General features: G+C 47.3%; 1 protein-coding gene and 1 non-coding gene across 6 annotated transcripts in view; one reads left to right on the plus strand and one right to left on the minus strand.

The window, feature by feature from the left end:
• Positions 1 to 25,952, plus strand: part of LOC121569976 (rab11 family-interacting protein 4A-like) — an 89,780-nt gene extending 63,828 nt beyond the window's left edge. For 2 of the 5 annotated variants that reach the window (XM_041881372.2, XM_041881374.2), the window contains 12 exons: positions 10,936 to 11,117; positions 11,782 to 11,949; positions 12,299 to 12,433; positions 15,934 to 15,969; positions 16,548 to 16,653; positions 17,411 to 17,514; positions 18,270 to 18,410; positions 18,842 to 18,923; positions 19,050 to 19,187; positions 19,763 to 19,906; positions 23,071 to 23,214; positions 23,769 to 25,952. In XM_041881372.2, coding sequence (XP_041737306.2) covers positions 10,936 to 11,117; positions 11,782 to 11,949; positions 12,299 to 12,433; positions 15,934 to 15,969; positions 16,548 to 16,653; positions 17,411 to 17,514; positions 18,270 to 18,410; positions 18,842 to 18,923; positions 19,050 to 19,187; positions 19,763 to 19,906; positions 23,071 to 23,214; positions 23,769 to 23,891 — 1,503 coding nt within the window. In that variant the 3' untranslated portion in view covers positions 23,892 to 25,952. Of the gene's footprint in view, positions 1 to 654; positions 1,478 to 10,935; positions 11,118 to 11,781; positions 11,950 to 12,298; positions 12,434 to 15,933; positions 15,970 to 16,547; positions 16,654 to 17,410; positions 17,515 to 18,269; positions 18,411 to 18,841; positions 18,924 to 19,049; positions 19,188 to 19,762; positions 19,907 to 23,070; positions 23,215 to 23,768 lie in introns of those variants that run through there. The other 3 variants (XR_006661205.1, XR_006001404.2, XM_041881373.2) reach the window with 3 other exon arrangements.
• trnat-ugu lies at positions 14,878 to 14,953 on the minus strand. Its single transcript has one exon. It is a non-coding gene; the product is annotated as a tRNA-Thr (tRNA).
• Positions 25,953 to 27,747: the final 1,795 nt, after the last annotated feature.

Genomic DNA, 27,747 nt, shown 5'->3' on the forward strand with positions numbered 1-27,747 from the left:
TCTTCTCCTCTCCTCTCTTCTCCTCCTTCCCTCCTCTCCTAAAAACACTCGCCTCCCTTATTCCCTCTCTCTCACCCCTCTTTCCTCTCCTTCCATTCCCCAAAACACCCACCCCCTCCCTCTCACCCCTCCCTCTCTCACCCCTCTCTCCTCTCCTCTCCTGCCAAAATCACACACTTTCCTCCCTCTGGGTCTACAGTCTGAAAGAACAACCAGACACCTTCCAGGAAGTAGTGAGCTGTGAGAATCCTCACTTCCCTCTATTAGAATGACTTTATATTTCCTGTTTCCTTTTCAATCATTGATTCAATTTATTGGCACAATCTTTACCAACCCGCTGTTTATCTTCTGTGACCTTTTTTTTTATTGAAGAACTGACTTTTCCTCTAACACAAACACAAACACACTCTGTGACTCAATGAGGATAGGCTGAAATACTAAAGAGAGAGAGAGAGTTAGAGAGAGGGATGGAGAGAAAGAGTTAGAGATTAGCGTGTGTTGCAATGCGAGACTCATTCTAGCTGATGTCACCGCTAGAGGCCAGCCCAGTTGAACAATTGCCTAACAACAGCCTGGAGGGAGGTGGTGTGCAGTGGGAGGTGTGGCTTTATCCCGGCAACTGTTGCCGAAGCGTCAGTGTGTGTGTGTGTTGAAATTCAAACCAGCAAGCTGCAGTGACAGTGTGTGTTAACTGTTCTGTTGAGGGTACAGTCCTGGAGCGTTGGTGTAGTGTGTTAACTGTTCTGTTGACGGTACAGTCCTGGAGCGCTGGTGTAGTGTGTTAACTGTCCTGTTGACGGTACAGTCCTGGAGCGCTGGTGTAGTGTGTTAACTGTTCTGTTGACGGTACAGTCCTGGAGCCCTGGTGTAGTGTGTTAACTGTTCTGTTGACGGTACAGTCCTGGAGCGCTGGTGTAGTGTGTTAACTGTCCTGTTGACGGTACAGTCCTGGAGCGCTGGTGTAGTGTGTTAACTGTCCTGTTGACGGTACAGTCCTGGAGCACTGGTGTAGTGTGTTAACTGTCCTGTTGACGGTACAGTCCTGGAGCGCTGGTGTAGTGTGTTAACTGTTCTGTTGACGGTACAGTCCTGGAGCGCTGGTGTAGTGTGTTAACTGTTCTGTTGACGGTACAGTCCTGGAGCCCTGGTGTAGTGTGTTCGTCGCTACTCTTCTTCTATCTAAATGTCTGTGGATTGTAATTGGAGGACTACTGTTTGGGCTGGATCTATTGGACTGTGTGTGTGTGTGTTCGGACCTGTCACACACGTGTGTGTATGAACGATCTCTATTGTGACTGAACAACACACGGGTAGACAGTCATTGTTAGGAGGCTCTACACGCGTGTGGATTACCGCTTGTTTGGAATACGTATCTGGGCAGTGTGTGGGTGTGTAAATGTCTATGGCAGTGGAATCAGGAATGGACAGCACACTTTGGAGGAGAGGAGGAGAGAGTCCCCCTGCAATGGACTGCACGGTAAGAGAGAGTGTGTGTGTGTGTGTCTGCGCAGAGAGAAAGTGTGAATGCTGCAGCAGAAAACTATGTCCATTGTTCCAACTCTGTGTCCTCTCTCTCTCTCCATTCAAAACCACAGCAACAGTCATCCCAAATTGCACCCTATTTCCTTTATAGTACAGTGAGGGAAAAAAGTATTTGATCCCCTGCTGATTTTGTACGTTTGCCCACTGACAAAGAAATGATCAGTTTATAATTTTAATGGTAGGTTTATTTGAACAGTGAGAGACAGAATAACAACAAAGAAATCCAGAAAAACGCATGTCAAAAATGTTATATATTGATTTGCATTTTAATGAGGGAAATAAGTATTTGACCCCCTCTCAATCAGAAAGATTTCTGGCTCCCAGGTGTCTTTTATACAGGTAACGAGCTGAGATTAGGAGCACACTCTTAAAGGGTGCTCCTAATCTCAGTTTGCTTCTGTGGATAGGTGTCTTTTATACAGGTAACAATCAATCAATCAGATTCCAAACTCTCCACCATGGCCAAGACCAAAGCGCTCTCCAAGGATGTCAGGGACAAGATTGTAGACCTACACAAGGCTGGAATGGGCTACAAGACCATCGCCAAGCAGCTTGGTGAGAAGGTGACAACAGTTGGTGCGATTATTCGCAAATGGAAGAAACAAAAAAGAACTGTCAATCTCCCTCTGCCTGGGGCTCCATGCAAGATCTCACCTCGTGGAGTTGCAATGATCATGAGAACGGTGAGGAATCAGCCCAGAACTACACGGGAGGATCTTGTCAATGATCTCAAGGCAGCTGGGACCATAGTCACCAAGAAAACAATTGGTAATACACTACGCCGTGAAGGACTGAAATCCTGCAGCGCCCGCAAGGTCCCCCTGCTTAAGAAAGCACATATACAGGGCCGTCTGAAGTTTGCCAATGAACATCTGAATGATTCAGAGGAGAACTCTGTGAAAGTGTTGTGGTCAGATGAGACCAAAATGGAGCTCTTTGGCATCAACTCAACTCGCCATGTTTGGAGGAGGATGCTGCCTATGACCCCAAGAACACCATCCCCACCGTCAAACATGGAGGTGGAAACATTATGCTTTGGGGGTGTTTTTCTGCTAAGGGGACAGGACAACTTCACCGCATCAAAGGGACGATGGACGGCGCCATGTACCATCAAATCTTGAGTGAGAACCTCCTTCCCTCAGCCAGGGCATTGAAAATGGGTCGTGGATGGGTATTCCAGCATGACAATGACCCAAAACACACGGCCAAGGCAACAAAGGAGTGGCTCAAGAAGAAGCACATTAAGGTCCTGGAGTGGCCTAGCCAGTCTCCAGACCTTAATCCCATAGAAAATCTGTGGAGGGAGCTGAAGGTTTGAGTTGCCAAATGTCAGGTTCGAAACCTTAATGACTTGGAGAAGATCTGCAAAGACGAGTGGGACAAAATCCCTCCTGAGATGTGTGTAAACCTGGTGGCCAACTACAAGAAACGTCTGACCTCTGTGATTGCCAACAAGGGTTTTGCCACCAAGTACTAAGTCATGTTTTGCAGAGGGGTCAAATACTTATTTCCCTCATTAAAATACAAATCAATGTATAAAATTTTTGACATGCGTTTTTCTGGATTTTGTTGTTGTTATTCTGTCTCTCACTGTTCAAATAAACCTACCATTAATATTATAGACTGATCATGTCTTTGTCAGTGGGCAAACGTACAAAATCAGCAGGGGATCAAATACTTTTTTCCCTCACTGTATATAGAGCCCCGGTCAAAAGTAGTGCACTATGAAGGGAATAAGGTGCAATTTGGGATACAGCTATAGCCTAGCTAGCTGGTACAACTCAACCACAGGTTAAAGCATGAGAGATCAGGGCTGGCACAGTAGACATGGTAGCTACAGCTGGGGTTCACGTGAGTGATGGGGAAAAAATCGAACATTTACATATCGCAATATTATTTTGGGAAGATATTATATCGATATTTGACTCCAAGTATCAGTTTTTGCTACTGTAAGTTATTGGGATATTATTGTTGACGATCGTATCATTTTGATAATTTTTGCAATATTACTTTTGCGCTAGTTGGCTGTACCTGCACCAGAACTCCAGTATTGTTCCTTCATAGCTTGTTCTCCATCTTCTTTTTAAATAGGGAGCCAATTTGTTTTCAGCGCTTTTATGTCCCATGACTGATCAAAACCTGTTTTCTCATGGCTTTCCCTTGTCCCTCTGCAGCAGACACATAGTGAGCAGTATGTTTGGAACATCGAATCGCAATAAAATCACTATCGGATAGCAATCTAATATGGTATTGTGAGGTTCCTGACAATACATAAAATTGTCTCTTGAGGTTCCTGACATTTACATTTACATTTTAGTCATTTAGCAGACGCTCTTATCCAGAGCGACTTACAGTTAGTGAGTGCATACATAATTTTTTATTTTTTTCATACTGGCCCTCCGTGGGAATCGAACCCACAACCCTGGCGTTGCAAACGCCATGCTCTACCAACTGAGCTACTTCCCTGCCGGCCATTCCCTCCCCTACCCTGGACGACGCTGGGCCAATTGTGCGCCGCCCCATGGGTCTGACAACACCCAGCCCTAGTGTCAAGCTTTACTGTAGTCTACTATAAGGTGATGTACTGTGCTAAGCTTTCCCACAGACATGACTGTGTGTTTTTGTGTGTGTGTCCATTCAGTGTTCCCCACCTGGACTAGAATAACTCGATTAGCCGATCCTCTCTTTAGGCTGTTATCTGTTAATCCACTAACAACTAAAAGGGTCACTCCATTCACATGCTAAGTAGACCGTGTGTGTGTGTATGTGCGCGCGCTCGTGCGTGTGTGTCACAGGCAGCTGGAGTCCAGAAACTAGCCGTTGGAGGTCAAAGTGGCAACCTTAGTTTACACACACACACACACACACACACATCCTGTGTGTCGGCAGAGCAGATAGACTGGGTCTGTGGGAATGGGGGTTTTGGGGGCTGTCTGGTGTGTGAGTGACTGGGGAGGGTGTGGTTTGTTGTAAAGAGATCTGTTGTTGGCAGTCAGCACCAGCTGCTTGGATACAGCTGAAAACGAGAGAGAGAGAGAGAGATGGGTTGTGAAAGAGGAGAGGACGGGTGTTTGTGTGGGGTGTGTGTGGCGGCGGGGAGTAAGTCTGGGAAATGCACAAGGAGAAGAGATTGAGAGAACAAGTGAGAGAGAACAAGTGAGGGAGGGAGAGAGAGCAGAAGTGAGGGAGAGAGATGAGTGAGTGAGAGGTGGGGGTGTGGTGAAGGAGTGAGTGAGGGGTGGGGTGGGGTGAAGGAGTGAGTGAGAGTGAGGGAGAGAAAGGGAGTGAGGGGTGGGGGTGAAGGAGTGAGTGAGTGAAGGGTGGGAGTGAAGGAGTGAGAGAGAGAAGTGAGAGGGGGTGAGTGGGTTTACAAAGTTTGACCGCCACCTGCTGTGAACACCTCGAGTGAACTGAGACAGTCTAGACTGGCACTAGTGTGAATGGAAAGTGTGTGTGTGCACGTGTGTGTGTGTTCAGTACAACCTGTCCTTTTCCCTCTGTCTCCCATCCTTGGTTCAGACATAAACGTGTATCATTTATGATGTTGAGTGAAAGCACGCACGCGCACACACACACACACACACACACACGAAAGCATTGAGCCTCCTGCATGGGAATGCCAGACACACTCCCAGTGTGTGTTCCAAACAGCACCCTATTCCCTTAATAGTGCACTACTTTTGACCAGGACCCATAGGGTAGAGTAGTGCACTATAAAGTGTGCCATTTGGGATGCACACTCAGACAAAGACTAGGAGAGAGAGAGATATCATACACACTAACCAGGTTAGAGCCTCTCTGGAGCCTTCTGTTCCCCTCTATAACCAGGTTAGAGCCTCTCTGGAGCCTTCTGTTCCCCTCTATAACCAGGTTAGAGCCTTCTGTTCCCCTCTATAACCAGGTTAGAGCATTCTGTTCCCCTCTATAACCAGGCTAGAGCCTTCTGTTCCCCTCTATAATCAGGTTAGCGCCTCTCTGGAGCCTTCTGTTCCCCTCTATAACCAGGTTAGAGCCTCTCTGGAGCCTTCTGTTCCCCTCTATAACCAGGTTAGAGCCTCTCTGGAGCCTTCTGTTCCCCTCTATAACCAGGTTAGAGCCTCTCTGGAGCCTTCTGTTCCCCTCTATAACCAGGTTAGAGCCTTCTGTTCCCCTCTATAACCAGGTTAGAGCCTCTCTGGAGCCTTCTGTTCCCCTCTATAACCAGGTTAGAGCCTCTCTGGAGCCTTCTGTTCCCCTCTATAACCAGGTTAGAGACTCTCTGGAGCCTTCTGTTCCCCTCTATAACCAGGTTAGAGCCTCTCTGAAGCCTTCTGTTCCCCTCTATAACCAGGTTAGAGACTCTCTGGAGCCTTCTGTTCCCCTCTATAACCAGGTTAGAGCCTCTCTGGAGCCTTCTGTTCCCCTCTATAACCAGGTTAGAGCCTCTCTGGAGCCTTCTGTTCCCCTCTATAACCAGGTTAGAGCCTTCTGTTTCCATCTATAACCAGGTTAGAGCCTTCTGTTCCCGCCTCTTTGGAGCCTTCTGTTCCCCTCTATAACCAGGTTAGAGCCTCCCTGTAGCCTTCTGTTCCCCTCTATAACCAGGTTAGAGCCTCTCTGGAGCCTTCTGTTCCCCTCTATAACCAGGTTAGAGACTCTCTGGAGCCTTCTGTTCCCATCTATAACCAGGTTAGAGACTCTCTGGAGCCTTCTGTTCCCATCTACAACCAGGTAAGAACCTTTCTGGAGCCTTCTGTTCCCCTCTATAACCAGGTTAGAGACTCTCTGGAGCCTTCTGTTCCCCTCTATAACCAGGTTAGAGCCTCTCTGGAGCCTTCTGTTCCCCTCTATAACCAGGTTAGAGCCTCTCTGGAGCCTTCTGTTCCCATCTATAACCAGGTTAGAGCCTCTCTGGAGCCTTCTGTTCCCCTCTATAACCAGGTTAGAGCCTCTCTGGAGCCTTCTGTTCCCCTCTATAACCAGGTTAGAGCCTCTCTGGAGCCTTCTGTTCCCCTCTATAACCAGGTTAGAGCCTCTCAGGAGCCTTCTGTTCCCCTCTATAACCAGGCTAGAGCCTCTCTGGAGCCTTCTGTTCCCATCTATAACCAGGTTAGAGCCTTCTGTTCCCCTCTATAACCAGGTTAGAGCCTTCTGTTCCCGTCTCTCTGGAGCCTTCTGTTCCCCTCTATAACCAGGTTAGAGCCTCTCTGTAGCCTTCTGTTCCCCTCTATAACCAGGTTAGAGCCTCTCTGGAGCCTTCTGTTCCCCTCTATAACCAGGTTAGAGCCTCTCTGGAGCCTTCTGTTCCCCTCTATAACCAGGTTAGAGCCTTCTGTTCCCCTCTATAACCAGGTTAGAGCCTCTCTGGAGCCTTCTGTTCCCCTCTATAACCAGGTTAGAGCCTTCTGTTCCCCTCTATAACCAGGTTAGAGCCTTCTGTTCCGGCCTCTCTGGAGCCTTCTGTTCCCCTCTATAACCAGGTTAGAGCCTCTCTGGAGCCTTCTGTTCCCCTCTATAACCAGGTTAGAGCCTCTCAGGAGCCTTCTGTTCCCCTCTATAACCAGGCTAGAGCCTCTCTGGAGCCTTCTGTTCCCATCTATAACCAGGTTAGAGCCTTCTGTTCCCCTCTATAACCAGGTTAGAGCCTTCTGTTCCCGCCTCTCTGGATCCTTCTGTTCCCCTCTATAACCAGGTTAGAGCCTCTCTGTAGCCTTCTGTTCCCCTCTATAACCAGGTTAGAGCCTCTCTGTAGCCTTTTGTTCCCCTCTATAACCAGGTTAGAGCCTCTCTGGAGCCTTCTGTTCCCCTCTATAACCAAGTTAGAGCCTCTCTGGAGCCTTCTGTTCCCCTCTATAACCAGGTTAGAGCCTCTCTGGAGCCTTCTGTTCCCCTCTATAACCAGGTTAGAGCCTCTCTGGAGCCTTCTGTTGCAATACAATACAATACAATACAAAATGTATAATACCACCATACAATAATATTACAATGTGCGTGTGTGTAGAGTGTGTGTGCTAGCGCTTGTGTGTGTATGCATGTGTATGTACCTTTGTGTGTGTCTCTTCACAAAACTAAGGCAGTTATACAATTTTAAAAACATTACAATACATTCACAGATTTCACAACACACTGTGTGCCATCAGGCCCCTACTCCACCACTACCACATATCTATAGTACAAAAATCCATGTGTACGTGTGTGTATAGTGCGTATGTTGTCATGTGTGTGTATACATGTGTCTGTGCCTATGTTTGTGTTGCTTCACAGTCCCCGCTGTTCCATAGCGTATATTTTGACCTGTTTTTTTACTGCTTGCATCACTTACTTGATGTGGAATAGAGTTCCATGTAGTCATGGCTCTATGTAGTACTGTGCGCCTCCCATAGTCTGTTCTGGACTTGGGGATTGTGAAGAGACCTCTGGTGGCATGTCTTGTGGGGTATGCATGGGTGACCGAGCTGTGTGCTAGTAGTTTAAACAGACAGCTCGGTACATTCAACTTGTCAACACTTCTTACAAAAACAAGTAGTAATGAAGTCAATCTCTCATATACTTTGAGCCATGAGAGATTGACATGCATATCATTAATGTTAGCTCTCTGTGTACATCCAAGGGCCAGCCGTGCTGCCCTGTTCTGAGCCGATTGCAATTTTCCTAAGTCCCTTTTTGTGGCACATGACCACACTATTGAACAGTAGTAGGACCTGCCTTGTTGATAGTGTTGTTAAGAAGGCAGAGCAGTGCTTTATTATGGACAGACTTCTCCCCATCTTAGCTACTGTTGTATCAATAAGTTTTGACCATGACAGTTTACAATCCAGGGTTACTCCAAGCAGTTTAGTCCCAAATACAGTGCTTTTAGTTTTTGAAATATTTAGGACTAACTTATTCCTTGCCACCCATTCTGAAACTAACTGCAGCTCTTTGTTAAGTATTGCAGTCATTTCAGCCGCTGTAGTAATCTGCATACATAGACACACTGGCTTTACTCAAAGCCAGTGGCACGTCGTGAGTAAAGATTGTAAAAAGTAAGGGGCCTAAACAACTGCCCTGGGGATTTCCTGATTCTACCTGGATTATGTTGGAGAGGCTTCCATTAAAGAACACCCTCTGCGTTCTGTTAGACAGGTAACCCTTTATCCACAATATAGCAGGGGGTGTAAAGCCATAACACATACGTTTTTCCAGCAGCAGACTATGATCGATAATGTCTAAAGCCGCACTGAAGTCTAACAATACAGCCCCCACAATCTTTATATCATCAATTTCTCTCAGCCAATCATCAGTTGTTTGTGTAAGTGCTGTGCTTGTTGAATGTCCTTCCCTATAAGCGTGCTGAAAGTCTGTCAATTTGTTTACTGTAAAATAGCATTGTATCTGGTCAAACCATTTTTTCCAAAAGTTTACTAAGGGTTTGTAACGGGCTGATTGTTCGGCTATTTGAGCCAGTAAAGGGGGCTTTACTATTATTGGGTAGCGGAATGACTTTTGCTTCCCTCCAGGCCTGGGGGCTCACACTTTCTAGTAGGCTTAGATTGAAGATATGGCAAATAGGAGTGGCAATATCGTCCGCTATTATCCTCAGTAATCTTCCATCCAGGTTGTCAGACCCCGGTGGCTTGTCATTGTTGTAGACAACAATAATTTTTTCACCTCTTCCACACTCACTTTACGGAATTCAAAAGTACAATGCTTGTCTTTCGTAATTTGGTCAGATATACTTGGATGTGTAGTGTCAGCGTTTGTTGCTGGCATGTCATGCCTAAGTTTGCTAATCTTGCCAATGAAAAAATCATTAAAGTAGTTGGCAATATCAGTGGGTTTTGTGATGAATGAGCCATCTGATTCAATGAATGATGGAGCTGAGTTTGCCTTTTTGCCCAAAATTTCATTTAAGGTGCTCCAAAGCTTTTTACTATCATTCTTTATATCATTTATTTTTGTTTCATAGTATAGTTTATTTTTCTTTAGTTTAGTCACATGATTTCTCAATTTGCAGTACATTTGCCAATCGATTGGGCTGCAGACTTATTTGCCATACCTTTTGCCTCATCCCTCTCAACCATACAATTTTTCAATTCCTCATCATTCCAAGGGGATTTAACTGTTTTTGCAGTCATTTTCTTAATGGGTGCATGCTTATTAGTAACTGGATTAAGCAATTTCATAAATGTGTCAAGTGCAGTGTCTGGTTGCTCCTCATTACACACCACAGACCAGCAAATATTTTTTACATCATCAACATAAGAATCACTACAAAACTTATTGTATGACCTCTTATACACTATATTAGGCCCAGCCTTTGGAACTTTGGTTTTCCTAGATATGGCTACTATATTGTGATCACTACATCCTATGGATTTGGATACTGATTTAAAGCAAATTTCTGCTGCATTAGTAAAGATGTGGTCAATACATGTTGATGATTTCATTCCTGTGCTGTTTGTAACTACCCTGGTAGGTTGACTGATAACCTGAACCAGGTTGCAGGCACTGGTTACAGTTTGATGTTTTTTCTTTAGTGGGCAGCTTGATGAAAGCCAGTCAATATTTTAATCACCCAGAAAATATATCTCTCTGTTGATATCACATACATTATCAAGCATTTCACACATATTATTCAGATACTGACTGTTTGCACTTGGTGGTCTATAGCAGCTTCCCACAAGAATGGGCTTTAGATGAGGCAGATGAAGCTGTAGCCATATTACTTCAACAGTATTTAACATGAGATCCTCTCTAAGCTTGACATGAATGTGGTTCTGAATATAGACCGCAACAAATTATGATGTTGATATGATGTTGTTGATATTATGATGTTGATAAGATGTTGATAAATGTTGATATGATGATGTTGATATGTGATGATGATAGTGGAGGTATAATTGTTCCTCCTGTTGTTTTGCTTGGCATGTCCTTCAGGACCATTCTCCCTGCTCTGGCTAGCATTAATTAGAATAACATTGATGTTCTTGGTGATTCAATGTAATGTGTGTGTGTTTGTGTTTGTGCACGAGTATGTGTGTGTGTCCGTGCATGTGTGTGTGTGTGTCTCCCAGTGGTAGAGCAGTCTGGTGAGGCCAGACAGACGTGTATGTATTATTTACACACAATCACACACACTCCTGAACACACACACACCATCTCACACACACACACACTCCTGAACAAGAGCAGACAGATCTAGGCCAGTGGTCCAGTCACTACCCACGGCTCTCTACCCCTGTACTCTAAACCCCCTACATGTCTCCAAATTATGCACTTATGGCATGTATTCTATGGAGGACCAAACCTGCCAGAATTAGAAATAAATGAATAAATAACTAAATAAACACACAGATACAGTGCCTTCAGAAAGTATTCATACCCCTTGACTTATCCCTCCCTCCCTCCCCCTCCTTCTCTCTCTCGCTCCAGAACGTCTTGGCCCGACTCGGCCCTCCCATCATCATGTGTACCCGTCCATACCCGGACTGCAGTGTGGAGCAGGGGGAGTGTTGTGACATGGACAGCACCAATGAGAGCGGGGTGGGCTCTGACACCTCTGACGGGGGGCGGGGCAACGAGAAGGAGGAGGGTCTAGGAGGACTGTTCAACAAGTAAGTGTGACGTTATGATGTCACAGATTATAGCGGTTATTGATTTTCAATAAGCATTTTGCCACCGTCTATCTGACAATGCCAGTAGTAGCCCCAACCTGCCATAAGCACTTCTTCTAGACTTGTTGGCCTGGTATTGGCAATATGGAATTGGCCCTTTGATAGGCTAGGTGGAATTGGCCCTCTGATAGGCTAGGTGAAATTGGCCCTCTGATAGGCTAGGTGGAATTGGCCCTCTGATAGGCTAGGTGGAATTGGCCCTCTGATAGGCTAGGTGGAATTGGCCCTCTGATAGGCTAGGTGGAATTGGCCCTCTGATAGGCTAGGTGGAATTGGCCCTCTGATAGGCTAGATGGAATTGGCTCCATATTGCTATACTCAGACAGTGTTTTCAGATGTTCTGAGTTTCTAGGGAAGGGGTATTCAAATCTTATACAACAAGTTCCGGACTACTGCTGGTTTTCTGTTCTACCTGATAATTAATATCACCCACCTGGTGTCCCAGGTTTAAATCAGTCCCTGATTAGAGGGGAAGTATGAACAAAAGCAGTGGAACTGGCTTCCAGGTCCAGATGAGAATTTGAGGGGCGTAGGAGACCATTTGGGACTGGGCCATACGGATTAATATGTTGACTCATGTACTTTGTGTTCTGATTGGCTGTAGTTCTGGCCAGCTGATTGGCTCGGCTTCTGCGTCCGTCATCTCGGGGGAGGAGCAGTTTGAGGACTACGGAGAGGGGGAGGACGTGGACTACACTCCCAGCAGCCCTTGCCCCGACGATGACACGCACACCAACGGCTTCTCAGACCTCAGCTCCTCTCTGCCCTCCAGGTCAGTGGTACATAGAGGGCACTCACACAGCAGACAGTACATTCATCAATGACAGTTAGTCCCCAATGACTGACACACACTCCACACTAGAACCCTTTACATGATACACCAACACACACTCCACACTAGAACCCTTTACATGATACACCGACACACACTCCACACTAGAACCCTTTACATGATACACCGACACACCCTACACACTAGAACCCTTTACATGATACACCAACATATATGCATATGTAACAGGAATGTCTCTCTGTCTCTCTGTCTCTATCTCTCTCCCTTCCCCTCTCTCTCTCTCTCTCTCTCTCTCTCTCGCTCTCTCTCTCTCTCTCTCTCTCTGTAGTGCTGGTCAGACCCCTCTGAAAGTGTGTCACCTGTACAACAGTGATGTGTTGGACGTCTATTGTTCTCAGTGCTATAAGAAGGTTAACCTGCTCAACGACCTGGAGGCCAGGCTCAACAACCTCAAAGCCAACAGGTAACACACACACACATATACACACATACACACACACACACACACACACACACACACACACACACACACACACATACACAAACATACAGACACTACCAGTCAAAAGTTTGGACACACCTACTCATTCAAGGGTTTTTCTTAATTTTTACTATTTTTTACATTGTAGAGTAATAGTGAAGACATCAAAACTATGGTCCTCTGTAGCTCAGCTGGTAGAGCACGGCGCTTGTAACGCCAAGGTAGTGGGTTCGATCCCCGGGACCACCCATACACAAAAATGTATGCACGCATGACTGTAAGTCGCTTTGGATAAAAGCGTCTGCTAAATGGCTTATTATTATATTATATTATGAAATAACACATATGGAATCATGTAGTAACCAAAAAAGTGTTAAACAAATCAAAATATATTTTATATTTGAGATTCTTCAAATAGCCACCCTTTGCCTTGATGACAGCTTTGCACACTCTTGGCATTCTCTTCATGAGATAGTCACCTGGAATGCATTTCAATTAACAGGTGTGCCTTGTTAAAAGTTAATTTGTGGAATTTCTTTCCTTCTTAATGCATTTGAGCCAATCAGTTGTGTTGTGACAAGGTAGGGGTGGTATACAGAAGACAGCCCTATTTGGTAAAAGACCAAGTCCATTTTATGGCAAGAACAGCTCAAATAAGCAAAGAGAAACGAGAGTCCATCATCACTTTAAGACATGAAGGTCAGTCAATACAGAACATTTCAAGAACTTTGAAAGTTTCTTCAAGTGCAGTCGCAAAAACCATCAAGCGCTATGATGAAACTGGCTCTCATGAGGACCGCCACAGGAATGGAAGACCCAGAGTTACCTCTGCTGCAGAGGATAAGTTCATTAGAGTTACCAGCCTCAGAAATTGCAGCCCAAATAAATGCTTCACAGAGTTCAAGTCACAGACACATCTCAACATCAACTGTTCAGAGGGGACTGTGTGAATCAGGCCTTCATGGTCGAATTCCTGCAAAGAAACCACTACTAAAGGACACCAATAATAAGAAGAGACCTGCTTGGGCCAAGAAACACAAGCAGTGGACATCAGACCGGTGGAAATGTGTCCTTTGGTCTGGAGTCCAAATTGGAGATTTTTGGTTTGCGTGTCTTTGTGAGACGCGGTGTGGGTCAACGGATGATCTCGGCACATGTATTTCCCTCCGTGAAGCATGGAGGAGGAGGTGTGATGGTGTGGGGGTGCTTTGCTGGTGACACTGTCTGTGATTTATTTATAATTCAAGGCACACTTAACCAGCATGGCTACCACAGCATTCTGCAGCGATACGCCATCCCATCTGGTTTGGGCTTAATGGGACTATCATTTGTTTTTTAACAGGACAATGACCCAACACACCTCCAGGCTGTGTAAGGGCTATTTTACCAAGAATGAGAGCGATGGAGTGCTGCATCAGATGACCTGGCCTCCACAATCCCCTGACCTCAACCCAGTTGAGATGGTTTGGGATAGGTCGGACCGCAGAGTGAAGGAAAAGCAGCCAACAAGTGCTCAGCATATGTGGGAACTCCTTCAAGACTGATGGAAAAGCATTCCAAGTGAAGCTGTTTGAGAGAATGCCAAGAGTGTGAAAAGCGGTCATCAAGGCAAAGGGTGGCTATTTGAAGAATCTCTTTTGGTTACTACATGATTCCATATGTGTCATTTCATAGTTTTGATGTCTTCACTATTATTCTACAATGTAGAAAATAGTAAAAATAAAGAAAAACCCAAGGAGAGAGAGTAGGTGTGTCCAAACTTTTGACCGGCACTGTACATTAATTCAAATTTGCATGTGCACACAAATACATTCTGCAATAAATGAGAAAACGTTGCTGTTCTTTAGTGAATCTCCCATCGCAGCACTAGCCTATTCAGTAAGCCATTTCCAGTGAAGTGGACGCCTAACACACACACACACTTTGTCTTTGTGGTGGATACCTACCATGTCATGTTACAGCACAGATTAGCTCTCACTGCCAGGGGTGTTTATGATTTAGCAGATCCCTTCCTCCTCCTTCCTCCCTCTCTCTCTCTCTCTCTCTCTCCTCTTCCCTCCTTTTCTAGGGAAAGTGATTTGTTATGGGCAGAGTTGTTACCATAGCAACTGCATCTCAGTTAGACAAAGGCTGGGTTAAGTTTGGCAGAAGGGAAAAGTGTGTGTGTGTGTGGTCAGCAGTGTATTCTGGAGAGGGATGAGAGCATTCAGTAAAGGCTTGGTGTGAGCCTAATGCTGCGTTCTGCTACTACAGTTCAGGTGTTATTGGCCTGAGAAATGGACATAGAAATAGAACATATAGAACAGATTCCATTTTTTTACCACCATGATTAGTGTTGGGTAGTATACATTTACTACATTTTAGTCATTTAGCAGACGCTCTTATCCAGAGCGACTTACAGTTAGTGAGTGCATACATTTTCACACTGGCCCCCCGTGGGAAACGAACCCACAACCCTGGCGTTACAAACGCCATGCTCTACCAACTGAGCTACACGGGGCCCTAGTATAGAGGGCAGCATTACTTAACACAGTGGTTGGTGTAGACAGGATACTTCAGTCAAGCTGTAGGGCAGGATTGCTGTATGAACCAAAGTCTACTTCATATCTTCCTTTTATATTGTTTTGTTCACCATAGCAACCGTCCTTCATGCTCTCTTGTATCACTGGTTCAATCCCTGGCCGCCTCCCAAAGTGCACCCTATTCCCTACGTAGTGCACTACTTTAGACCAGGGCCCATAGGGATCTGTAGGGAATAGGGTGCCATTTGGGACACAGTCACAGTCACACCATGTTGTTGATGAGTCAGGTAGAGGTCAGGACAGATGGGGACTCTTTGCTGTGACTGTTCTGTGTGTTGTGTTTCTATGGTTACAGTGCATTTGAGATGAGGTGGTGTATGAGACTCTTCTAAGATGCTGGTTAGTTTAGCTATGGTTACATCACACACACACACACACACACACACACACACACACTGTGGTCGTGTCTTCTACTTGAGGGTGCTGTAACACAGTAATGAGTGTAAAGCTGATGTGTGTATCAGTGTGTGAGAGACATCTGTGTCTCAGGCTGTGTTCATGCCTGCCTGCGTGTGTGTGTGTGTGTGTGTGTGTGTGTGTGTTATGTAAAAGCAGGTCAGGTTATAATAGGATCCTAGCCCAGGACAGCCCAGGACATTACTCAGGTGATCTATATATAGCGTGGTTCTCCCTGATGTCACCACAGCCTTCCTCTTGTTATCTAATCTACCTCACTAATCCCTGCCTGGCACTAACGTAACTACCGGCCCTGACCCCATTCACCAGCCAGGCTTCTAAACCTGTTCCACCCTGACCCCATTCACCAGCCAGGCTTCTAAACCTGTTCCACCCTGACCCCATTCACCAGCCAGGCTTCTAAACCTGTTCCACCCTGACCCGTTCACCAGCCAGGCTTCTAAATCTGTTCCATATCTGATCTTCCTGTTTATCATTTTACAGCCCCAACAGAAAGATATCCAGCACTGCCTTTGGACGGTAAGTTACTGAGATCATCTTTTTCCAGCCCCAACAGAAAGGGAGAGGGAGTCTGAGAGGGAGAGGGGGTCTGGGAGGGAGGGGGTCTGGGAGGGAGGGAGAGGGAGGGAGGGAGGGTGGGAGTGAGGGAGAGGGAGGCTGGGAGGGAGAGTGAGGGGGAGGGAGGGAGGGAGGGAGGGAGGGAGAGGGAGTCTGAGAGGGAGGGAGGGAGTCTGGCAGGGAGAGGGAGTCTGGGAGGGAGAGGGAGTCTGGGAGGGTGGGATTGAGAGGGAGGTAGAGGGAGGGACTGTACTGTGGTTATCTGATGGATCAGGTGGCTGGTAGAGGGAGGGACTGTACTGTGGATCAGGTGTTCTGTTGTTTTAGTATATTATCTCGCTCTACTTATACTTTGGGAAAATCTTCATAAAAAATGCATCACAAAAAAAGAAATTAATGTAGTTAATTACCCACCTCTTCCTCTTCCTCTTCCCCCTCTCCTCCTCCCTTTCTCATCCTCCCCCTCTCTTCCCTTCCTCCTCCTCTCCTCCTCCCCCTCTCCTCTCCTCCTCCTCCTCCCCCTCTCCTCCCCTCTACAGTCAGTTGTTCCAGCACAACCACAGTGCGTTTAGCAGCAGTCAGGGAAGCACAGAGGACCTGTTCAGAGACTCCATCGACTCTTGTGATGTGGACATTACTGAGAAGGTACACACACACGGTACAGACACACACACACACACACACACCCCGTACCCCCCCAAAACAGACATTTTCCCCTGTAAATGAACTGCTATGATGATTATTATCCCACAATTAAAACACCTCTGTCATATAAGAGTTTTATTTCAGGCAGTTATGAATATAGCCTAACAGCCAAATCCATCCCCTGAAGAGGACACTAGACTATCACAGGGCTTTACCCCCTGGACAGGACACTAGACTAACACAGGGCTTTACCCCCTGGACAGGACACTAGACTATCACAGGGCTTTACCCCCTGGACAGGACACTAGACTATCACAGGGCTTTACCCCCTGGACAGGACACTAAACTATCACAGGCCTTTACCCCCTGGACAGGACACTAGACTATCACAGGCCTTTACCCCCTGGACAGGACACTAGACTAACACAGGGCTTTACCCCCTGGACAGGACACTAGACTATCACAGGCCTTTACCCCCTGGACAGGACACTAGACTATCACAGGGCTTTACCCCAAATCCATCTCCTGGACAGGACACTAGACTATCACAGGGCTTTACCCCAAATCCATCTCCTTGGGAGAGCACTAGACTATCACAGGATTTTACCCAAAATCCAGCTCCTTGGCAGGACACTAGACTATCACAGGGCTTTACCCCAAATCCACTCCTTGGCTGAGTAGGGAGCCATCGGGTCCCGTTTCTTTGGTCTCACCTGTACCTATGTGTCTGTCTGTCTGTATGTCTGTCTGTCCTCAGGTGAGTTACCTGGAGAAGAAGGTGACAGAGCTGGAGAATGACAATCTGGCTAATGGAAACCTCAAGTCTAAACTCAAACAGGGCAACACACAGCTAGTACACAGGTAAGATATACTGTATATATAAATATATACAAATGTCAAATATCTCAATTACTTTCACATACATTCAAAGTAAGTATTCAGTTATATTTTCAATATTGTAATGTTTTGGAAATACACTTGGCAAGTATTTGATAGTATTTTCAAATACTTATTTCAAATACTATTTTCAAATACCTGGGTTAAATGCATATGAGTGTATTTAAGTTAGTGTATTTGAAATACAATTTGGCAGACTATTCGGTTTTTACAAATAACTATTCAAATACTCAAATAAAGGTACTTGTTTTGGGCTGTGTATTTGAAAATACAGTACTCAAATACACAAAAGGATTTTAAATACCAGATAACAGTAGTGTATACTTATGAATAGAAAGGCACAGGGCGGGATTCAATCAAAGGTGCGTTGTTGGCAAGTGACACTTGACATTTTAAAGGTAATTTACACTTGAGCTGACATCTGCAGTGTTTACCGTGAATGTCAACGTCAGGGAAATGTCCTTTAAATGGTGCATTGTTGGTAGGGTTGACGATTTGCCTCTGATTGAATCCCGGCCACACTGTTTTTAAGACTTTTATTGATATTTATGACATTTGTGTAATGACGATGTTGTCTCTCTGTCTCCCAGGGTTCATTGTGTAATGACGATGTTGTGTCTCTCTGTCTCCCAGGGTTCATTGTGTAATGACGATGTTGTGTCTCTCTGTCTCCCAGGGTTCATTGTGTAATGACGATGTTGTGTCTCTCTGTCTCCCAGGGTTCATGAGTTGGAGGAGCAGCTGAAGGATCAGGAGAGCAGAGCCGAACAGACCCTAGAGGAAGAGGCACATAGACACAGAGAGACCTACTGCAAGATGGAGAGAGACAAGAACACTGACATAGAGATGCTCAGTAACAGGTACACACACACTTGTTCTGGTACGATGGAACCAATGAAATAGTCCCAAAAGTCCAACCTCCGAGCGAAATCAAGTGCACCTTAGTAACACACAGGAACCCCTTAGTAACACACAGGAACCCCTTAGTAACACACAGGAACCCCTTAGTAACACACAGGAACCCCTTAGTAACACACAGGAACCCCTTAGTAACACACATGAACCCCTTAGTAACACACAGGAACCCCTTAGTAACACACAGGAACACCTTAATAACACACAGGAACCCCTTAGTAACACACAGGAACCCCTTAGTAACACACAGGAACCCCTTAGTAACACACAGGAACACCTTAATAACACACAGGAACCCCTTAGTAACACACAGGAACAGCTGTAAATTGGTCATATAAATGGTAGATATCTGCATAACTGTTTTCTGTCTCTATAGAGTCCAGCAGCTGGAGGAGGAGAATGGAGAGATGAAACTGAATGTGTGTAAACTGAAGTCTCAGACTGAGAAACTAGACCAGGTGGGTGGTCATACAGTCTGCCTGTCTGCCTGTCTGTCTGTCTGTCTGTCTGTCTGTCTGCCTGTATGCCTGTCTGTCAATGGATTACTCTCCCCCATCTCTCTCTCTCCCCTCTCCCTCCCCCAGGAGAAGCAGCGTATGACAGACAGGTTAGAGGACACCAGTCTGAGGCTGAAAGATGAGATGGACCTCTACAGGAAGATGATGGACAAGCTGTGGCAGAACAGACATGAATTCCAGAAGGAGAGAGAGGCCATGCAAGAGGTACACACATGGACCCGCGCGGACACACACACACACACACACACACACACACACACACTATCATTGTAATATATTTTCCTCCATTCATTCCTATTGCACTCTACTGCTTTAGACCAAATTCACCATCTTCTGTATTTTAACTTCTAAGGACCAAAGAAACTACATTGATGTGACAGACAAACTCTCTCTCTCCCTCCCCCTCCATCTCTCTCTCCCTCCCCCTTCATCTCTCTCTCCCTCCCCCTTCATCTCTCTCCCTCCCCCTCCATCTCTCTCTCCCTCCCCCTCCATCTCTCTCTCTCCCTCCCCCTCCACCTCTCTCTCCCTCCCACTCCACATCTCTCTCCCTCCCCCTCCATCTCTCTCTACCTCCCCTCCCTCCCTCTTTCCCCCTCATCTCTCTCTCCCTCCATCTCTCTCTCCCTCCCCCTCCCTCTTTCCCCCTCCATCTCTCCCTCCCTCCCCCTCCATCTCTCTCCCCCCTCCCACTCTCTCTTGCCACCCTACTACTCTCCATCTCTCTCTCCCCCTCTATCCCTCCCTCCCTCCCTCCCTCCCTCCCTCCATCTTTGTAGTTGATTGAGGACCTGCGTCGGGAGTTGGAGTACCTGCAGCTGTTTAAGCTGGGTTCAGAGAAGGGGCAGGGGGCGGGGCTATCAGAATACAACGCCAAGACACGGGAGATAGAGATGGAGCATGAGGTCAAGAGACTCAAACAGGTGAGGCTCACACACACGCTGAACGTGTACACACACCTAAGTACACACACACACAAAGAGAGAGACATACACTGAGTGTATAAAACATTATAAACACCTGCTCTTTCCATGTCAGACTGACCAGGTGAATCCAGGAGAAAGTTATGATCCCTTATCGATGTCACTTGTTAAATCCACTTCAATCAGTGTAGATGAAGGGGAGGAGACAGGTTAAAGAAGGATTTTTAAGCGTTGAGACAATGGAGACATGGATTGTGTATGTGTGCCATTCAGAGGGTGAATGGGCAAGACAAGATATTTAAGTGCCTTTGAACGGGGTATGGTAGTAGGTGCCAGGTGCACTGGTGTGTGTCAAGAACTGCAACGCTGCTGGGTTTTTCACGTGCAACAGTTTCCCGTATGTATCAAGAATGGTCCACCATCCAAAGGACAACCAGCCAACTTGGTGGGGTGGGGTGGGGGGGCAACTCAATATTAGGAAGGTGTTCAATATTAGGAAGGCCCCGTTGACATCAACATTTTCTCAGAGTTTATATTCTAACTCCTCCTCTTCCTCCTTCCTCCTCCCTCTTCCCTCCCTCCCTCCCTCTCTCTCCACCCTCTTCCCTCCTCCCTCCCTCTCTCTTCTCCCTCTTCCATCCTTCCTCCCTCCCTCTTCCCTCCTCCCTCCTTCCTTCCTCCCTCCCTCTCTCTCCACCCTCTTCCCTCCTCCCTCCCTCTCTCCTCCCTCTTCCCTTCTTCCTCCCTCCCTCTCTCTCCACCCTCTTCCCTCCTTCCTCCCTCCCTCTCTCTCCCTCTCTTCCCTCCTCCCTCCCTCTCTCTCTCCACCCTCTTCCCTCCTCCATCCCTCTCTCCACCCTCTTCCCTCCTCCCTCCCTCCCTCTCTCTCTTCCCTCCATCCTTCCTTCCTCCCTCTCGCTCCTCCCTCCCTCTCTCTCCACCCTCTTCCCTCCTCCCTCCCTCCCTCTCTCTCCTCCCTCTTCCCTCCTCCCTCTCGCTCCTCCCTCCCTCTCTCTCACCCTCTTCCCTCCTCCCTCTCTCCTCCCTCTCTCTCCACCCTCTTCCTCCTCCCTCCATCCCTCTCTCTCCACCCTCTTCCCTCCTCCTCCTCCCTCTCTCTCACCCTCCTCCCTCCTCCCTCCCTCCCTCTCTCTCCACCCTCTTCCCTCCTCCCTCCCTCCCTCCCTCTCTCTCCACCCTCTTCCCTCCTCCCTCCCTCCTCTCTCTCCACCCCTTCCCTCCTCCCTCCCTCCCTCTCTCTCTCTCTCTCTCCTCCCTCCCTCTCTCTCCTCCCTCTTCCCTCCTTCCTCCCTCCCTCTCTCTCCTCCCTCCTTCCTCCCTCCCTCTCTCTCCTCCCTCCCTCTCTCCTCCCTCTTCCCTCCTCCGTCCTTCCCTCTCTCTCTTCCCTCGTCCCTCCCTCTCTCTCCTTCCTCTCTCTCCTTCCTCTTCCCTCCTTCCTCCCTCCCTCTCTCTCTCCTCCCTCCTTCCTCCCTCCCTCCCTCCCTCTCTCTCCACCCTCTTCCCTCCTCCCTCCCTCTCTCTTCTCCCTCCTTCCTCCCTCCCTCTCTCTCCTCCCTCTTCCCTCCTTCCTTCCTCCCTCCCTCTCTCTCCACCCTCTTCCCTCCTCCGTCCCTCTCTCTCCCTCCCTCTTCCCTCCTTCCTCCGTCCCTCTCTCTCCACCCTCTTCCCTCCTTCCTCCCTCCCTCTTCCTCCCTCCCTCCCTCCTCCCTCCCTCCCTCCCTCCCTCCCTCCCTCCCTCCCTCCTCCCTCCCTCCCTCCCTCTTCCCTCTTCCCTTTTCCTCCTCCCTTCCTCCCTCCCTCCCTCTCTCTCCTCCCTCCCTCTCTCTCCTCCCTCTTCCCTCCCTCCTTCCTCCCTCCCTCTCTCCCTCCCTCCCTCCCTCCCTCCCTCTCTCTCTTCCCTCTTCCCTCCTTCCTCCCTCCCTCTCTCTCCTCCCTCCCTCTCTCCTCCCTCTTCCCTCCTCCCTCCCTCCTTCCTCTTCCCTCCTCCCTCCTTCCCTCTCTCTCCTCCTTCCCTCTCTCTCCTCCCTCTTCCCTCCCTCTCGCTCCTTCCTCTATCTCCTTCCTCTTCCCTCCTTCCTCCCTCCCTCCCTCTCTCTCTCCTCCCTCCTTCCTCCCTCCCTCTTTCTCCTCCCTCTTCCCTCCTTCCTCCCTCCCTCTTTCTCCTCCCTCTTCCCTCCTTCCTCCCTCCCACTCTCTCCTCCCTCTTCCCTCCCTCCTTCCTCCCTCCCTCTCTCCCCTCCCTCCCTCCCTCCCCTCCCTCTCTCTCTTCCCTCTTCCCTCCTTCCTCCCTCCCTCTCTCTCCTCCCTCCCTCTCTCCTCCCTCTTCCCTCCTCCCTCCCTCCTTCCTCTTCCCTCCTCCCTCCTTCCCTCTCTCTCCTCCTTCCCTCTCTCTCCTCCCTCTTCCCTCCCTCTCTCTCCTTCCTCTCTCTCCTTCCTCTTCCCTCCTTCCTCCCTCCCTCCCTCTCTCTCTCCTCCCTCCTTCCTCCCTCCCTCTTTCTCCTCCCTCTTCCCTCCTTCCTCCCTCCCTCTTTCTCCTCCCTCTTCCCTCCTTCCTCCCTCCCACTCTCTCCTCCCTCTTCCCTACTCCCTCCCTCCCTCTCTCTCCACCCTCTTCCCTCCTCCCTCCCTCTCTCCTCCCTCTTCCCTCCTCCCTCCCTCTCTCTCTTCCCTCCTTCCTCCCTCTCTCTCTTCCTTCCTTCCTCCCTCTCGCTCCTCCCTCCCTCTCTCTCCACCCTCCCCCTTCCTCCCTCCCTCTTTCCTCCCTCTTCCCTCCTCCCTGCCTCCCTCTCTCTCCTCCCTCCCTCCCTCTCTGTCCTCCCTCTTCCCTCCTCCCTCCCTCCCTCTCTCTCTCTCCTCCCTCCTCCCTCCCCCTCTCTCTCTCTCCTCCCTCTTCCCTCTTCCCTATTCCCTCCCTCCCTCCCTCCCTCCCTCCCTCCCTCCTCCCTCCCTCCCTCCCTCTCTCTCTCTCTCTCTCTCTCTCTCTCTCTCTCCTCCCTCTTCCCTCCCTCCCTCCCTCTTCCCTCCTCCTCCCTCTTCCCTCCTCCCTCCCTCCCTCCTCTCTCTCCACCTCTTCCTCCCTCCCTCCCTCTCTCTCCCTCCTCCCTCTCCCCTCCTCCCTCCCTCCCTCTCTTTCCACCCTACAGGAAAACTTTAAGCTGCGGGACCAGAATGATGACCTGAACAGTCAGATCCTCAGTCTGAGTCTGTATGAAGCTAAGAACCTGTTTGCCTGCCACACCAAGGTCCAGTCACTGGCTGCTGAGATAGACAATGCTTCTAGGGATGAGGTGAGAGGGTCTGACTGGGGAGTAGAGTGGAGTGGAGTAAAGGAGATAGGAATGGAGATAGGAGTGGAGTGGAGGAGATAGGAGTGGAGGAGATAGGAGTGGAGTGGAGGAGATAGGAATGGGGTGGAGGAGATAGGAGTGGGGTGGAGGAGATAGGAGTGGAGTGGAGGAGATAGGAGTGGAGTGGAGGAGATAGGAGTGGAGTGGAGGAGATAGGAGTGGAGTGGAGGAGATAGGAGTGAAGGAGTAGGAGTGGAGTGGAGTGGAGGAGATTGGAGTGGAGTGGATGAGATAGGAGTGGAGTGGAGTGGATGAGATAGGAGTGACATATAAAGAAATCAGCAGGAGAGGGGATGGTTTAGCCACAGGCTCATGCTAGGCACTTTGTGTCAAATGTACTTTTATTTGTTAAAAAGCTCTATCTTTTGATTGACATTCTCTCTCTCTCTCTCTCTCTCTCGCGCCCTTCCTGCCCTCCTCTCCCCATCCCTCCCCCTCTTCTCCTCCTCCTCCCCCTCTTCTCCTCCTCCTCCTCCCTCCCTCGTCTCCTCTAGTTGGTGGATGCTCTGAAGGAGCAGGAGTGTGTTAACTTCCGTCTAAGGCAGTACATGGATAAGATCATCCTGGCTATTCTGGATCACAACCCCTCTATCCTGGAGATTAAGAGTACCAGTTAAACACACACACTCACACACACATGTACGCGTGTACACACACACACACACACACACACACACACACACACTTCCACGCCAGGGGATGGGACAGAACTTAAAACAACAGACAGCTGTCTGTGTTTACAGCTGAAACTCGCTGTCTTCTCTATCTGTCAATCAACTGTTAGATGTCCCGCCTCCTTTATCTATCCCCCAATGGTTTACTGTTATTATGTTGCCAACAAAAGAAACTGTCATATTGAATTATACTAACTTGTGTGGGAGTAACTAACTGGAGAGTAGTAGTATTATCATGGTGTTCACTTTATTATTATGGTTATTATTACTAAGTTATTTAGACACACTACCTCTGGGTTCACTAGCTCCAGTATGACTGTAATGATGTAATAATTTATTACTGATTAAAACATTTAATATTTGCAAACAGAGCCCCACTTCTGATTGGCTAAATGAGTTGTCAATCACCTTCAAAAGTGGGTAAAGGTCATAGGTGAGCGGATGAGGAAGTAGCAGATAGTGTGGGTAGGTTAAGGCAAGGAATTTAAGATTCCTTGGGTTAAGATCTGATAGCTTGGTAGAGATGGAGTCGTTGGCCATATTGGGGCCGTTCTGATGTTTGATGGCAGGACACAGTGTCAATCAACAGTGAGGTGTGCAACAGGGACCAAGAGTGTGTCTCAAAAGTAACATCCTCTCCTTGTCTTCTCCTTCATCTGCAGTGATCTGGAGAGATAGGATAGGTGAAAGCTGCTCGACTGGGGATATTTCCTTTCACCTGTCCAGTCTTCTCTGATCAGTGCAAATCAAGGAAAGGAAATCAAGGAGAGGAAGCCACTTTAGACCACTGAAACTCACCCCAAGTTTCCATACTGATTCGTCTGTCCCAGTTACTCTCTGGGCGGGGACGTGAAGGTTATAACTTCTGATTCTATGGCCCAGTTACTCTCTGGGCGGGGACGTGAAGGTTATAACTTCTGATTCGTCTGTCCCAGTTACTCTCTGGGCGGGGACGTGAAGGTTATAACTTCTGATTCTATGGCCCAGTTACTCTCTGGGCGGGGACGTGAAGGTTATAACTTCTGATTCTATGGCCCAGTTACTCTCTGGGCGGGGACGTGAAGGTTATAACTTCTGATTCTATGGCCCAGTTACTCTCTGGGCGGGGACGTGAAGATTATAACTTCTGCTTCTATGGCCCAGTTACTCTCTGGGCGGGGACGTGAAGGTTATAACTTCTGATTCTATGGCCCAGTTACTCTCTGGGCGGGGACGTGAAGGTTATAACTTCTGATTCTATGGCCCAGTTACTCTCTGGGCGGGGACGTGAAGGTTATAACTTCTGATTCCTCTATCTCAGTTACTCTCTGGACATGAAGGTTATAACTTGTTATGAAGTGTCTTGACCTCTCATAAGAATTTAAGACAGGTGTCGTACTGGTGTCATAGCGTTGTTTATAGGCTTATCGATGCATAGTGAGCAAAGTGTTATCTAAACAATGGCACCCTATTCCCTACGTAGTGCACTACTTTAGACCAGGACCTATAGACAATAGGGTGCCATTTAGGATGCATACACAGCGTAGCTACTACTAGTTGTATAACCAGCTTGTTGTGCTATATAGTAACGTATAACCACCGTGCACGGAGTTACGTGTCGTTGTTGATGTAGAAGCACAAGATGAGCGTAGCAGGGAAACTCATTGTATTACGTCCTCATGTAATTCTACACTGAAAACATAGGGTCCTGTTCAGTAGGGATTCAATTGTTTTGAAACTGAATGAAATGGTACAAGTACTACCTGAACTTGTCCAATAAGAACGTATGTTTTTGTTTTCCGTTGCAAAATGTTTTGCTACGGTGTGCCCTATTAAACACGACCCACCCAGGACTTGAAAAAGGCTTACAAGATGTATCAATGTGGTATTTATTTAGGGGAGAATCCTAAATTCCACTTAAGTCAAATGTTCACTCAGTCATGCCTTGATGTCGGCAGGTAGCTTAGTGGGTAAGTGCGTTGTGCCAGTAACCGAAAGGTCGCTGGTTCTAATCCCCGAGCCGACTAGGTGAAAAATCTGTTGATGTGCCCTTGAGCAAGGCACTTAACCCTAATTGCTCCTGTAAGTTGCTCTGGATAAGAGCGTCTGCTAAATGACTAAAATGTCAATGTAAATGTCAATGGGAGACGAGGTGAAAATGTTACGTAAGTGGAAGTTAGGATTTGCCTCTAAGAGTAGAAGTGTTAGGAGTTGTTAGTAGAATGTCTATAAAGGTACATTTCTATTTTCATACAGATCTATAAAATGATAAACGTTGTGGACTTTTAAGTTCAGATGGTCTTTTGATCAGTCTGGAATGAGGGTAAGGCGATGTCAGAGCATTGGGGGTCCATTAGGGAGAACAAAATGGTAGTCACTGTAATCAATGAATCGCCATGACGATAATCACTGGACCTAGGGGGGTGGGGCCAGCTCATATATAGATTGTATAGGTTCTGTAATACCGATAGATTGAGAGAGCTCTTTCTGTGTATGTCGTGATTGTACTGTGCCACCCATTCACTCACTCACTCACACACACACACACACACACACATAAATACCACAGTATCTTGTTGAATTCACTGTACTGTAGATGGATAGACAGCCACGGCTTCAGGTGCATTTATTTCACCTCATTAATAACTGATTGTGTCTCTAAAGCAGAGTCTGTGTAGACAGTCAGTGTGATGTCACACTGACACTAGTTTTGCTTCGTTGCACAAATTGTACTAATGAGCTGTTTTTGTATAGTTTCTCATGGGTTCTCATGGTTTCTCATGGGTTCTCATGGTTTCTCATGGGTTCTCATGGTTTCTCATAGTTTCTCATGGTTTCTCATGGTTTCTCATGGTTTCTCATGGTTTCTTATGGGTTCTTCAGTTTCTTGTTTTTCTTTGTGCCTTTGTATATGAGCAAGGAGGTGTCACTATTAGATTGAGGTTATTTTTCTAGTCATGCTTTTGAGTTTGTCCGTTGGTCATCGTGAGTGAGCTTTTTATATCTGTTTGCTTTCCAACACGTCGTCGTAGCATTTTTCATACATTGTAAAGTTTGTACAGGATCTAGTTACAATTTGTATTGATGTGCCACTGACTCATCCAACCTAATTAACAGCAAGTATTTTATACAGTTTTATGATGGGAAAAAATGAGTTATATCCTAGAGATTATATTCTGTGTGACCTGGAAATGTATAGCACAAGATAATTACGTTGTCGTAGCGACTGTATTTACTATAGGATGATGATCCTGGACTGATAAACAACAACAGGCTGAGTCTGGAACTAGGGAATTAGAATCATAGACTCATTCTAATTCTGTGTGACTGAAAACAGCCAAGGCTTGAAAAGTCCCATTGTTGAATACTGTGAATCTCAGGCCCTGTTTGAGTACTTTAACAATGCATCCTACCATCATCTTCTCCTTGAGGTAATATATAATCACTGATTAGTAAGGGATTGGATGAGTGAAAGCATGTTTGCCATCATGTTTTCACCAGTCTAACATTGTCAGATCAGTGACGACTTCAAGGGAGGAAGGATGCATCTGTGATGTATTTGAACAGGCCCATCAGTCTTTAGATACAGATAGAGTGATGTGTTCACCTCACACTAAAGATCACTGACGTGTTTCTGCTCATGTAGGTCTGACAGTGAGTTATAGGATGTTGTACAAACTTGAAAATGTAAATAAAATGAATTTGCTTTGGCATGACCAAGGACTGTGAGTGGCTTTAGTGTGTTTGTTACGCTTTACCAATTTCCAACGTCTTATTTAAATGATATGTAGACCTATTTTTATGAACGTTACATGTTATG

The sequence above is a fragment of the Coregonus clupeaformis genome, chromosome 7 (genome assembly GCF_020615455.1).
Source record: "Coregonus clupeaformis isolate EN_2021a chromosome 7, ASM2061545v1, whole genome shotgun sequence".
In the NCBI taxonomy this organism is placed as follows: Eukaryota; Metazoa; Chordata; class Actinopteri; order Salmoniformes; family Salmonidae; genus Coregonus; species Coregonus clupeaformis.